The following is a 13,076-nucleotide window of genomic DNA, read 5'->3' as shown; positions in this document are numbered from 1 at the left end:
TCATCCCATGAAGATGAGGATTCACGTACCTGACCTCTAATGAGGGAGAAACGGTACCAATAGCTTACAAATCACACTTGTACACACAAGCTGAAAAAACATTCAGTCTTGCGGAAAATATTGTAAATACAGTTCAAACAGCTGTAGTAAAAGAAAGAGCCCAAGCCGAAGGCAGACAGATAACTGTTTTAACAGCACAATTAGCCTTTGAGGCATTAACAAGCCCACGCAATTTGACTACCGTGGCATAGATCCAAAATGGATACAATGGGAAAATTCTCTTGCTACAGAAAAAGTGAAATACTATTTTGACCCGAACATGAAAAAACTGAAAGATCTAACATATGAAAAAGAATATCCTCTGCCAATCGAAATTCTGCTTCTCGAACAGTACACATGTGTAATCTACATGGACAGATTTGCAAAACATTGCGATGTAGAGAAGAAATCCTACAACGCTGCGTGCGCGATTGTTAAAGGTCGCTGGCGCTGTGGTAAATTCAGACCAAAAATCACCAAAACTGAATCAACGGGAAACTGTTCGGCTCAGCGAGCTGAAATCAGATCTTTAAAGATGGCGCTTGAAAATGCCGATCGTGAATTCCCGACACTAATAGTGTGCGATTCGCATTACTGCGTCAAATCTTACAACATTGACTTGCAGAACTGGGTTCAAAACGATTACAAAGATGACACAGGTGCCACAATAAAGCATAAGCAGCTTTGGGAACAGGTAGTTCTTTTGCAGAAAGAACTACAAAAGACTCACGTGATATATACACTGAGTCATCAGCTTGATGGCGTTCACGTTGCAGGGAATTCATTGGCTGACACAGCCACAGCGGAAGCAACTAAACAGGCTTCCGTAGCCACAAAAAAGCGTTCTGAAAAATATATAGACGGGGAAACCATGCTGGCGGTAAAAATGTCTTCAAAAGGCGACTGTGCAGCACTACCCGTGAACTATCCACTCAATTATACATACATAATTGATGCAAACTCCGTTCCTTTTGCTCCCTGGAGTGGGGGATAGAGTAATTCCAAACACGAACAGGAGAATCTTCTTGATTCAAGAAGAACATATGGGATTAGGTCTAAGGCACCAGAAGATCAAGGAATCTCTGAAAGAATTACAATCAGAATACTGGTGGCCGGGAATGAGCCTGCAACATCACAAATTTGCAATAAACTGTCCAAACTGCAACAGAGATCGCAGTGGCGAACCAGCCGGAGTTTTGCCATGGCTCTTCGTTTAGATAGCATAAGGCTATCTATACGAAATACCCAACAGAAAAAATGCGTCCCATTAATATTTAATACTAGATTCACTTAAAATTGCAGACACCAGCACTCGGCTGATGCCAGAACTGTTATACAGAGATTTGCGAGTCTATATCGGCACATACGCAATTGGCATGCTACATTCTGACCAGGGTCCTGCTTTTAGCTCTCGAGCTTATAAGGAGGCCATGACCAGCATGGGCATTGCATTGCGGTACTCTTGTCCCTTCCATCCTGAGGGAAATGGGATTGTGGAAAGAAAAAACCGAGACATAAAGAAATCTATAACAGCGAGGGTATTAGGTCCGGGTGATGGGTGGGTCCAACATTTAACAAGTGTCCAACGTAGTCTTAACAATCTGCCAAGAAATTCTCTAAAAGGTTTCAGTCCGTACGAACTATTGTTCGGGACTAGAATGCATATTCAGGACTTAGATAGTCAGACTTCAGTGGTAGAAGAAAAATGCTTTGATATCAAAGATCGTTTGGCTATTTTACAGGACTTAAATGAAACAAGAAAAGACCTGAGCAACGTAAAGTTAAAACAGCAGCCAACAGCCACTGAAGATAAACCACCTGTCCCAGCAAGGCCTGTCTGGATTCCAAAAATTGGGGATCTGGTCAGAGAGAAGATCGCGGTGAAGAAGGAATTTGGGCCTTCTTACAGAAAAGCAGTACCTGTCTTAGCTGTCAGCGGAACACGATCAGTTGTACTACCGCCCCTTGCTGGTAAAAAGGAGAACCGAGTTGTATCCATCGACCTGGTAAAACCACAATCATGTGGCCAATAATAAGTAGTAGGCCCAGTGGACTCCCAAGAAAAAGCAGAGTACCAAAATTTGCTACAATACAAGAGGTTCAAACTGAGAGACTAATCACATTTGATAAACCTACAGTAAATCAAAAAGGACTATGCAACAAAGCCATGGAACTTATGCCTCTTAAAACCCAAATTGCAACAGTTCGTCAAGAAACACCTGTCTACAACGATGTAGCCTCAGACTATGCTAATGAAACAAAGAAAATTCCAAAAGCAAATGAAAATCCGGAAGCGATTCCAACAATTGACAGAACTGCATCTGGCTACTTCATCAATTTCGATGACTTTTCTGAGGATCCAAGCGAGCCTGAAGAAACGCCAGCAACAAAATCTTTTAAAGACAAAGTAACTGAACTCTTTCATCAACTCAAAGAAACCTATCTGATTTCTCCATGGATTGAATTTTGGATTGTGTTAGGTGTACTTTTCCTCCTGCTTTGGCTCATCATGGTTCTTTGTTTGGGAAAATTCATTGATGGAAAATACAGTACAATGGACACAGCAAGTCAGAACATCAACTTGGTCCTAAAGCCACACAAGTCATCTCACATCGAGAAAAGAGAACTATAATCAGTGAATGTCACAGCCAATCCAATACCCGGTGGGGTAGCTTGGGACAAAACGGATTACGAAACCTATGGCCCGGTCGAGCTCTTGAAATATCCACACCAGTTCAAGGTTTCATTAAGTGACTTTGCAAAACCGAGCACATTCTCTGATGATTGCGACTTTGAAAGTATTAATGATATGATGTCAGATTTAGTATTGTCAGCAAAATTTACAGAACATGATTACTTACAGGGTTCATCTAACTATGAAGAAATGTACTGCTACAATCACTTTGCACACCATTATTTGCATAAATCTGCTCAACCTAGAAATGTTTTTAATTATAATCAATGGGAACATTGTGCAACTCCACCAAAAGGTAGTTTGAAAACATTTTACGAGAAATTCCCATACTTCTCAGGGTTTACCACAAGTGAAGCAGAAACGTTTTATTTCAAACTGTTAAATAAGACAGGGGTGAAAACAATGCTGACAAACACTAAATTAATCTATTCCGAAACATTTTATGAGAAAATGACTACATTTGGTTTTGATTTTTGGAAAAACAACATTGAAACAAAAACCATCTGTGGTACCAAACATTGGCAGGTCCAAGGTTTAGAAGCGTTATTTAGAGCCTGCATGATCCCAGAACAAATAATATTCTTGAATGAAACCATTCAACAGACAACCTGTCTTGGCCTAGCCAAAATTAAAGACTTAAACAAACCGTCTATTCCAAAGCCAACGCCTGACAGGAATAGCACTACAGATGTTGAGATAGACGTATACTAAGACACAAAGATATGGAGGGTCATGGGGAATATTTAACGACCTGTCTGCTCGCTCCCCTATTATCAGGATATGAAACACAACAAAGAGCAGAACAGGTCAGGACATGGTGTATAACTATCCCAGTAACTGTAAACCAGTAGGGTGTACACGCAAACTAATGCCGTGGAGAGTTATTGGAAAACACAGCGCTAGAAAAATTCCCATCAGATCACCCCTTCGGTGAAGTTACGTCATGTGGGAATTACTGATCACCCCGTAACACTTCGGGCCGTATAGTGCCGGTGTGGAACAGGGTGTCAGAGAACTAGCCATGATGTTTGCCATAAAGTGGACTAAATAATGTGCAGTGCTCAAAATAAATGTGAAAGTAAAGGATAGAATTGGCTACACAGATTCTAAGAAAACGTACATATAGAAATCGGTGTGTCAAGGGTTAAAACCACGCCTGGTAGGAAGGCTACCGTTCGGCGCTGTGCAAGGTGGTTAACATGTTTCAGCTCACGGGGCATTACCCCAGCTTTCTTCAGGACCTAGAATATAGTCTAGCTACTGCAACTCTAACTACAAGTAATATGTTAGGTGAAAAAGTAACACAAGGTTTACTTATAGACTGATACATATCTACCAGCAACTTCAATGCTCAAACGTCCACAGGAAGGAGAGAAGCGTGTCTTCTTCCTAGAAATAAACAACAATTGTTGTACAACAACACCAATTATACAAACACATCCACCCGGATACAGAGAAACCGTATAGTCACAACACCTGCATGAACAATTGACATTCTGCATATATGAAAAAGACAGCATACTAGCTTAATCACTCAGAGGCATTTCCTCGTAGTGATACTCACCCAGCCTTGTGTGGGTGAAGACCTCACCTCACCCGGCGACCGCTCGGGAGTATGAGGCCCCGCTCTGCGGTGTAGAAAAAAGGACACAGTGAGCACGCAACTCTACTAAGCCCAAGCCAATTGCTCTACACACATAACCCAACGAACGTGTGGTAGGTCCCCCTCCTCCCAGAAAACAACCACATGAACCATCCCATATGACTCCTAAAGAAAACGCATGTGCTGCGCTGTATCAGAACACTCAAGCCAAAGTGCTCCTTAAATGTTCTGAGTTGAGTATGAGATCTCCTCATATGGGCCCTTAGGAGTGCTCCCAAACATTCTTTTATTGAATATAAGATCTCCACATGTAGTGCAAAACTGTTAGCTACTATAGAACCCAGTCAAAAGACAGTGATGCGGGGAAGTGATCAATATCAAGAATTACTTGGCAACCAAAACCCCTTACTTTTATAAAAACACAGTTGTATCTGAAAGATTGTACCAACCAGGCTAATTCTAATATAGTATTGCCTGTAAATACTAACTGGTATTGTCTCCCGTGTAGGAAATCACTGAAAGACGGGGAGTACCCTAGGACACTCACCTGTCCGTCGGTACCCCTATCCATGAGCCAAGCGGTCGTGGAGGTGGTTGCCCGGCCGCCTCTCACCCTTAAGTAAATGCTGATCAATTGAGAAACAGGGGAAGATGGGCGTCCACAGAATCTCAGAGCAAGCGCGAAGGTAGACACTGCTCCATCGCGCATGCGCGTAGGTTATATAGATGCCGACAATAACTTTTTATCTAAACGATCGTTAGAATTACTTCAAGAGGTTGTTATATCTAGTCACCAAAATAAAACATCGTGTAGCCAGCCTTCTCTAGGAATATTAAGTTGTGAAAACTGTTGTCAGCTTCTAAACTCGCGCGCATGCCCAAAGCAGAAGACGCTATTCTCTCTGGGCATGCGCCTGACGAATACCACAGTGTTCCAAGTGTAAACTACGATGTCTTGAGTATGTCTCACCATTCATGATATGCTGAAGAGCAAGTGATCATGAATGTGCTATTAACTAGAGTAGTGAAATTATCAACACTGTATTTAGCGCTAAGGTAGTCCTTACTCTAGAGATAGACGTATCCCATATTTTTAACCAAAACAGAACACATCCTGATTGGAAAAAATGGTTGATCTGGCCCACAGACACAAATAACTGTCAAGATAGATTCCTGAACAAAATACAGGGGTTCAAACTGACCAGGCCAGACCCTAGATACTCCCAGAGACAACATCCAGGGATAGTTACAACATACAGTGTAGGGAAACTCTGCCTCGAATGGCTACAGAAATCCACACTGGCAGAAATTAAGCAACACTTGACTTTACTTAAAGACAGTGCTGACTTGCGTGATTTCATAATGGGACCACTCAAACAGCGTCAAAAACGTTTCATAGCGGCCGGTATATACGCTGCGTACAACGAAGCTTGGAAAGAAACGCAAATTGAAACAGCAGAAAAAATACGGGAAATTGACCGTATTAATTTGGAAAAATCACTTTCTGTTGTGGACAATGGGTTAATGACTCTGTCCTCCAGAATATATTCACTGGACAGTATTGTATCATCTGCTATTGATATAATAGAGCAGGACTTACTAATGTTACAACACGGTCAGTCCCAATTACGTTCTATTGTACAGCTTGGCTGGACGTTGCAAAATCTGCGTTCAGGCTACGTACCATGGCGTTTAATCAACACAACGTCGTTATTCTCTATCTTTAACCTTACTGATAAACAAATCAGATTGGCACAGAAAGGTGCAGACTATACGATTCTGAGCATTGAAAAACTTGAGAGATTACCATTGACAATGTCAGAAAGACCTGTCATTGAATGGATAATACACGGGATAATTACAATTCCGATAACAACTTTCCAATTTAAATTCTGTCAAGAGTATATACCAGCGGGCCAGTATGAAAGGTTGGGTAAAGGGTACATTAAGTCATCATGGAAATTGCCTTACACACACACATGTTATAGTGAAAAGAAACAGAATGTATTTCTTAGTGGTAACAATTGTAAACGATCACTAAGCGGTATACTTCTGTGTCAAGGTATAAACTTGCATGGGGCCTGTGAGGGGACTTCAAATAACCTTTCATGTCACCAGCATGGCACACCTGCACCACAAATAGAGCCATTCTTTAGACGGCTTTCAAACGGGAGCTATATTCTAATAGTGGACCACAGCTGTTGTGGCATTGTGCCAGGAAAAGCTTATCTCGTGAGCGTTAGTTCCATGGTCACTTGCTGTATGCAAGTATTGTATCCAAACAGCACTCCCGATACGGAGGCAAAAATTTGGCCTTCTTTGAATATCTCTTCTATTCGAATTGATACTTTAAGCAGAAGTCTGTTCTTTTACAGACAACCGTGCCCTTAACGTCATCAAAAGAAACGTATGATCTGCAAGTTGCAAGGACATCGGCAGAGATACATAGCCTTTTATCAACAAATTGCTTCGTGCATTTCGCAGAAATGCTAAGCCAAATCCTAAATATGTCTGATACCAGTGGTATCCCACATGTATTTAAGACAACTTTTTCGGGACTGTTAACACCCTTCAAAACAGTTCTGGGCATTTTTCCTAATTTTGTCCATTCTGTCTTTGGCGGCCTACCACTTCTTTTGGGACTCGTAGCAGGAATTTTATTTTTGATACTTCTGCTCCGATATGGCAAGCCAAGTCACAGACAAGACTCCAGCAACGATGGAAGAAACGATCCAAGCTATACGCTATCGGGACCGCATAACTAAAGTCCTTGGATTAGCCCGGCTAAGAGATCTGAATATGACCTGGTTTCTTTCATTCAGACCCATCTGGCAGAATTGCATCTTACCTGTGCTTCGATGTATGCTATGCGAAGAAGAATGCGTGTTGGACGTCTGTCTTACACTACCATCAGCAGTACCATTGGCTACAGATACTTTGCTAAGTCCTGTAACGGCTCATGCATCGTGTTGTCCCCAGCGGCTACCCATTCTGATGACGGCATTCATTGAAACTTCGCCACTACGATTAGGTGGTAGTGAAGTACGAGATAAGAGCAACATCACCCAGGTACGACCTTCTGTGAGCATTGCTGATCCTGACATCGACGATAGCAATCATGCTCAAGACTGCACAGTTGCGGCATTTTCAAACTTGGTCAAACTTTCACCTGAAGCCGTAGACAACTTTTTTGCGAGTCTGTCTGAAATGATGTTCTCCCCTGAACAGAAAGAATAACTTTTTAAGCAACAAGCACACAGCGTTCCCTGAACTCTGAATTCGGCCTTCGGCTTTGATAAACAAAAGCTACTGAAAATATTTGGAACTATTTTTTCCCTAAAAGCAAAATTATTTTTTTTCCTGATTCCAAAATATTTACCTTTTTCAGGCACTTGCACTCTGCTTAAAGTAGAACTATTCTTAGAGAACAGAGCTTCTATTTTTAGGAAACTCTAGAGACAATATATTACCTCAGCCTCTAGCACATTTATAATAACAGTATTTATATGTGATGGAATTGTCTCGACCTTCTTTTCTGTATTAAGAGCCATTTCATGTGTAAATTTCGCAAATCGTTCAGCTAATATATATATATGCATCATTTTAACTGAATGATTACACTGCTTGAAAAGCGTACAGTAACAATAATCATTTTCATGTATTTCGCATATACCATTTCAAATGCAAAAAAAATTATTTTGGGGTGGGTTGGAATACACATGCACCTTTAAATGTTTACTATTGCTTAATTTTAGTAATGATGGACATTAGATCGTGGAGTGGGTATTGTGTTTTTATCTAGGAACCTAAATCGATATTTCTATTTTATGCCCTTGTACGGTTATAATCAATAATATCCCTATAAAGGCATAGGAATCATATCCATATTTAGTCGTAGCCCATGCAGTCACATTAAGCAAGGCTACTTCCCCGGACTCCTAGAAAGCACAACGAGTTCTCTAAACAAACCAAACCTCCAGCAACCTGGGAAATCCCCATTGCTTTTGTTTTGATTTCGTCCTAGAACTCCTGTGAAGCACTGTAAGAACGGCCAGTTCTTAGTGACATCTTTATTGACGTCTTATGTCCAACATTACGTCAAACCCGGCACCTTTCAGGTAGAAATATACCAACGTTGCCTTAAGCAAACACACGGTGGTGGTTTTGGAGCAGAGCAGCTATCTACTTGCCCGAGAGCCCAGCTGATGCGAGAGCCCACGGACGCTGCCCCTCCCCTTTGACGCACTGAGAGAGACGCTATCTTTTCTCCTGCCGAGAAATTCAGCTCCGGTGTTTCCAGATACCTTCGCGGGTTACTGGGATATCGAGTCCTGAGAGAGAGATACAAGACCTCCTGCTTTCTATTACCCAGGTACGGAGCTGACTAAACCCTTAAAGAGAATTCTTGAGTCAGATTCTTGGCAAAATCAACTTAACTTAAACTGCTACTTACTTACTACTTCCCACGTATTAGGCTTAGGTCAGGTACACCGGGGTAGGCGTATTTAGAAGCACCAGTTGAGTACGTTAGTCAATGTATATATGTATGTATATATTTCATCTATTTTAAAGTATCATATGGCTAAGAAACTATATCAATGCTTTTACAGTATTATTTTATAATCCTCCTTTTACTGTACGCACTTTACTTTACTATGAGTATTGCAATTGTGGCAATTCATTTCTCTTGCATGAGAAAGAAGACTGCTCAATAAATTACACCTTTTATTGAAAACGCCCGTCTCTCTTTTCTCTGCACTCTGGTGAAACTAAGTATGCACACTTGACTGAGTGAAATAGCTGTCTATTGTTTTCACACGACTCTAGAGATACACTCTTATTCTGGGGGAGCAAGGTTGTCATGTTTTATGGTTGTCAGAAGCTAATCCCTTCTTGTCTATCCAGGGAGGTTAAACTCCTCCTCGTTTATTCGAGAAAGTTTCTAGTGACCTCTGAGCTAGCTGGCAAACCTTAAGTCTAATATAGTCAGTAGAGACCTAGATGACCTCAGTCCTACGTCTACACTGCTGTTTATATTATTCCAATGCGCAGAGCCTATTGGGAATATAGGAACTACACTACAGCCCCATGCGTCACCATGAGTGGATTGTTTGAGTATGTATGCATACAGTAATTTCATGTATTATACTTTCAAGAATGAAACATAACTGTAGCATTGAGGATTTTTGTAGGCCTGATATGTCTATTGTCTTGCTAAGTTAAAGTCCATGGCAGTGTTCAAATGGATTCATGAAGGATACCATCTCTGGAGAGGGAGTGTGAGAGATAAATAATATACTGTTAGAGGGGCTGGTCAGAAAAATGGATGTCATCTCTCTCTTTCAGATTTCACCCTACCCTACTTCTTTGGCAGGTATTTACTAAGCCCTTTTTGCCTCTTCTACCCACAGATGGTGTCACGCCTCTGATGTCAGCAGTTTGCGCAGGGGGAGGTCTAGCGGCCGACGACAGCGAGGATGCCATTTTGGAAGGATCGGCCATGGTCATCGCTGATCTGATTAGTCAAGGTGCAAGTTTAAATGCCCAGACAGACTCAACATGCGAGACAGCCCTTCACCTGGCAGCTCGATTCTCCCGCGCCGACGCAGCCAAGTGCATGCTGGATGCTGGTGCTGACACCAACCTACAGGACAAGCTGGGGCGGACCCCGCTGCACACCGCCATTGCGGCAGATGCTCTTGGTGTCTTCCAGGTACTCACATGATGGCCAGTGTCTGCTGTTCAGAGTCTTAGATCTGGCACCTAACATACTGTGATCACATAATCAGATCGGCATTCACCATGAGGTAGAAGACAGTGGAGGAGAGTTGGAGAGATGAGCAGGTTGAAGCACAGAATGGCTACTGCAGGGGGCTACTTGGTTAGTGGACACTAGCATAGATGACTGTGCATGGGTGGTTGGGTGGAAGAGGGATTTGACGAACATGTGGAAGATCTGGTGGTTAGTTTAGTTAAGTAGCAGTTGAATAGTATGGATACACTCATGGATACCTGTAAGGTGTGTGTGTACTCAGATACCTGGTTTGACAACTAGGGACAAATCGAATAGCTAAATGGGTTATGAACTAATGTATGAACAGGTAAGAAGGTTAGTGAATGCATAGGTAGTGATTGAGAGTGAGTAGATTATTAGTCGGACATGTTGTAGGGCACTTCATTGACTTGTTGGGGAAGGTGGATATACTCGCATGTAACTATTCATGGGTGGCTGGCTGGATTAGTTGAATGCATTCGGTATGTTGTTAAATGCTTGTAAGGGTCAGTATGTAGTCAGATACAGTTAGGACTGAATAAATAGATAGATGCATTATGAATCATTGAGTTAACGGATAGGCAGTTAGTGAATAGTGATTATGAGCGAATATATTACTAGTAGTTCTTGATTGGATGAATAGTTGGGTGAGTGGTGATTAAATAGATATGTTCATGTGTACTTCGGTTGGTGGCCATTTTAAGATGTTTGAATGTGTTAATGGATGCCTTTCTAGGAAAACTGCTAGGTAGTTGAGTAACTTGATAAGTGGGCTGTGGGTTAATGGATGGAAGCCTTTTATGTAAACTGATGCAGAGGTGGCGAGTAACAGTATTTATATGTACTGTGTAAGAAGAGTGAGTGAATAGTAGTGCATGGTAATGAACAGTTTCCTGGATGAAGCAAAACCAAAGGAAATGATGGACGGAGCGTTGACAATGCAAACACTCACCCCCAGTCAACTGATCTGGGTTTAATCCATCACCATTCTTTAGCCCACTCTGCCACGCCAGTTCAGACATGGCCATATGCAAATCAGTCTGACCCTGTGCCTCATGGGAACAGTCCAGCCCGAACTGCCAAGCATGCCTTCCCTGGACCGGAAACAAGCTTCCCAGGACCGGTTTCTGGCATTGCAGCCGTCGTCAGCCGGGCTTGCTTGAATCCAGTGGCAAAGTGAGCAAGGGACTCACGTCTGAGCATACCCTGCCAACTTATGGCGAACAAAGCAAAACCAAAGGAAAGGATGGACGGAGCGTTGACAATGCAAACACTCACCCCAGTCAACTGATCTGGGTTTAATCCATCACCATTCTTTAGCCCACTCTGCCACCCCAGTTCAGACATGGCCATATGCAAATCAGTCTGACCCTGTGCCTCATGGGAACAGTCCAGCCCGAACTGCCAAGCCATGCCTTCCCTGGACCGGAAACAAGCTTCCCAGGACCGGTTTCTGGCATTGCAGCCGTCTTCAGCCGGGCTTGCGTGAATCCAGTGGCAAAGTGAGCAAGGGACTCACGTCTGAGCATACCCTGCCAACTTATGGCGAACAAAGCAAAACCAAAGGAAATGATGGACGGAGCGTTGACAATGCAAACACTCACCCCCAGTCAACTGATCTGGGTTTAATCCATCACCATTCTTTAGCCCACTCTGCCACCCCAGTTCAGACAGTTTCCTGGATGGTCACTTTCATATATTGAAGGTTAGCTGGTGAATGTTCATTTAGATGTGTAAATAGATGGATAACTTTGTGGATACTTTTGATTAGGGTGTAACAGAGATGGTTGAATGAGAGAGAAGTGAATCGATTGGCTAGTTGGATGAATAGGTAGGCCTTTCTATTAATGCCTAAGAGAGTCGATGAATAGCTGAACTAATTGATGGTTGGGTGAATAAGAAAGAGTGTGGATAGGTAAGTGAGGTGCTGGGAAGACGGAATGTTTGTTCAGTGGAAAGACAGGTGTGGATGATAAATAGTTTATTAGAATGTTGTAAAGGTAGATGAATGAGTCAACCAATGAACAGACTGACCAGGTGACAGCAGATAGAATTCCTTGAATTCTTAGATAGACCTATGATTTAACAGTACGTAGCAGGGCTTAAAGCAGATGTGTATTGTGTGGTTCGATTAAATGTTTTGCTCAGCCTTGTCAAGCTAAAATCTTCAAAAGTGTTTTGACTTTTTTAAGTGCATTCGACAAGGCATTACAAACCAGTTTGGGTTGACTCACTTTTAAGCAGCACCTGCCTTGGGTCCCTTGGATCCAGCTGCTTGCCACATGCCTGGAATGCTCTTCCAGCCCCAACTGTTGAGATTTGGAAAGTCCATTAAATACCTGGGTGTTCCAGACGTTACTCAGTACTTACTGCATTCTCAGTCAGTCGAATGCGCTAAGATAGCCACCTCTTGGGTGAACGCTGTGCTTTATAAATCCATAAGGAAATTAAAATAGAAAAAGTGATTGAATGTAAGGAGTAATGGATGAATGAGTATATGGATGGTCTGATATAAAGCAAGTGTTTGAATACATGTGGGTAGCTAATGGTTGGATAGTGTCCTGGCTAGTAGACAGTATGTTGCCTGAAAACACACCCTATTCACGCGAGAATGGGCCTGACACCCCATTGTGCCTCTGCAGATCCTGATCCGGTGTCGACAGACAGACCTTGATGCCCGGATGAACGATGGCTCTACCCCACTCATCCTGGCCACTCGCCTGGCCGTAGAGAACATGGTGGAGGAACTCATACACTGCAATGCCGAGGTCGGGGCCACTGACAACCGAGGTAGGTGCCTTTGCTGTTGGGTGTTGGGCTTTGTCTAGTATATGCCATGGTGATGTCAATGTCTATAGTCGAATAGAGGGAGGGAGACAGAGGTAAGGCACTAATCAAGTGCCAATGGCAGGGTGTGGGGTGGCTGGGTAATAAAGTCACACAGTGCAGAGGGTGGCAGGGTAATG

At 42.6% G+C, this 13,076-nt stretch overlaps 1 protein-coding gene across 1 annotated transcript in view; it reads left to right on the top strand.

Moving 5' to 3' along the window:
• NOTCH4 (notch receptor 4) overlaps positions 1-13,076 on the top strand; it is a 435,421-nt gene that overhangs the window by 392,062 nt on the left and 30,283 nt on the right. Inside the window, exons 31-32 of the mRNA XM_078645863.1 lie at positions 9,749-10,050; positions 12,753-12,900. Of these exons, the coding sequence (XP_078501989.1) occupies positions 9,749-10,050; positions 12,753-12,900 (450 nt within the window). The remainder of the gene's footprint in view (positions 1-9,748; positions 10,051-12,752; positions 12,901-13,076) is intronic.

This window comes from Lissotriton helveticus, chromosome 5_1 (genome assembly GCF_964261635.1).
Source record: "Lissotriton helveticus chromosome 5_1, aLisHel1.1, whole genome shotgun sequence".
In the NCBI taxonomy this organism is placed as follows: domain Eukaryota; kingdom Metazoa; phylum Chordata; class Amphibia; order Caudata; family Salamandridae; genus Lissotriton; species Lissotriton helveticus.
This window is presented reverse-complemented; position numbering and strand designations above follow the sequence as displayed.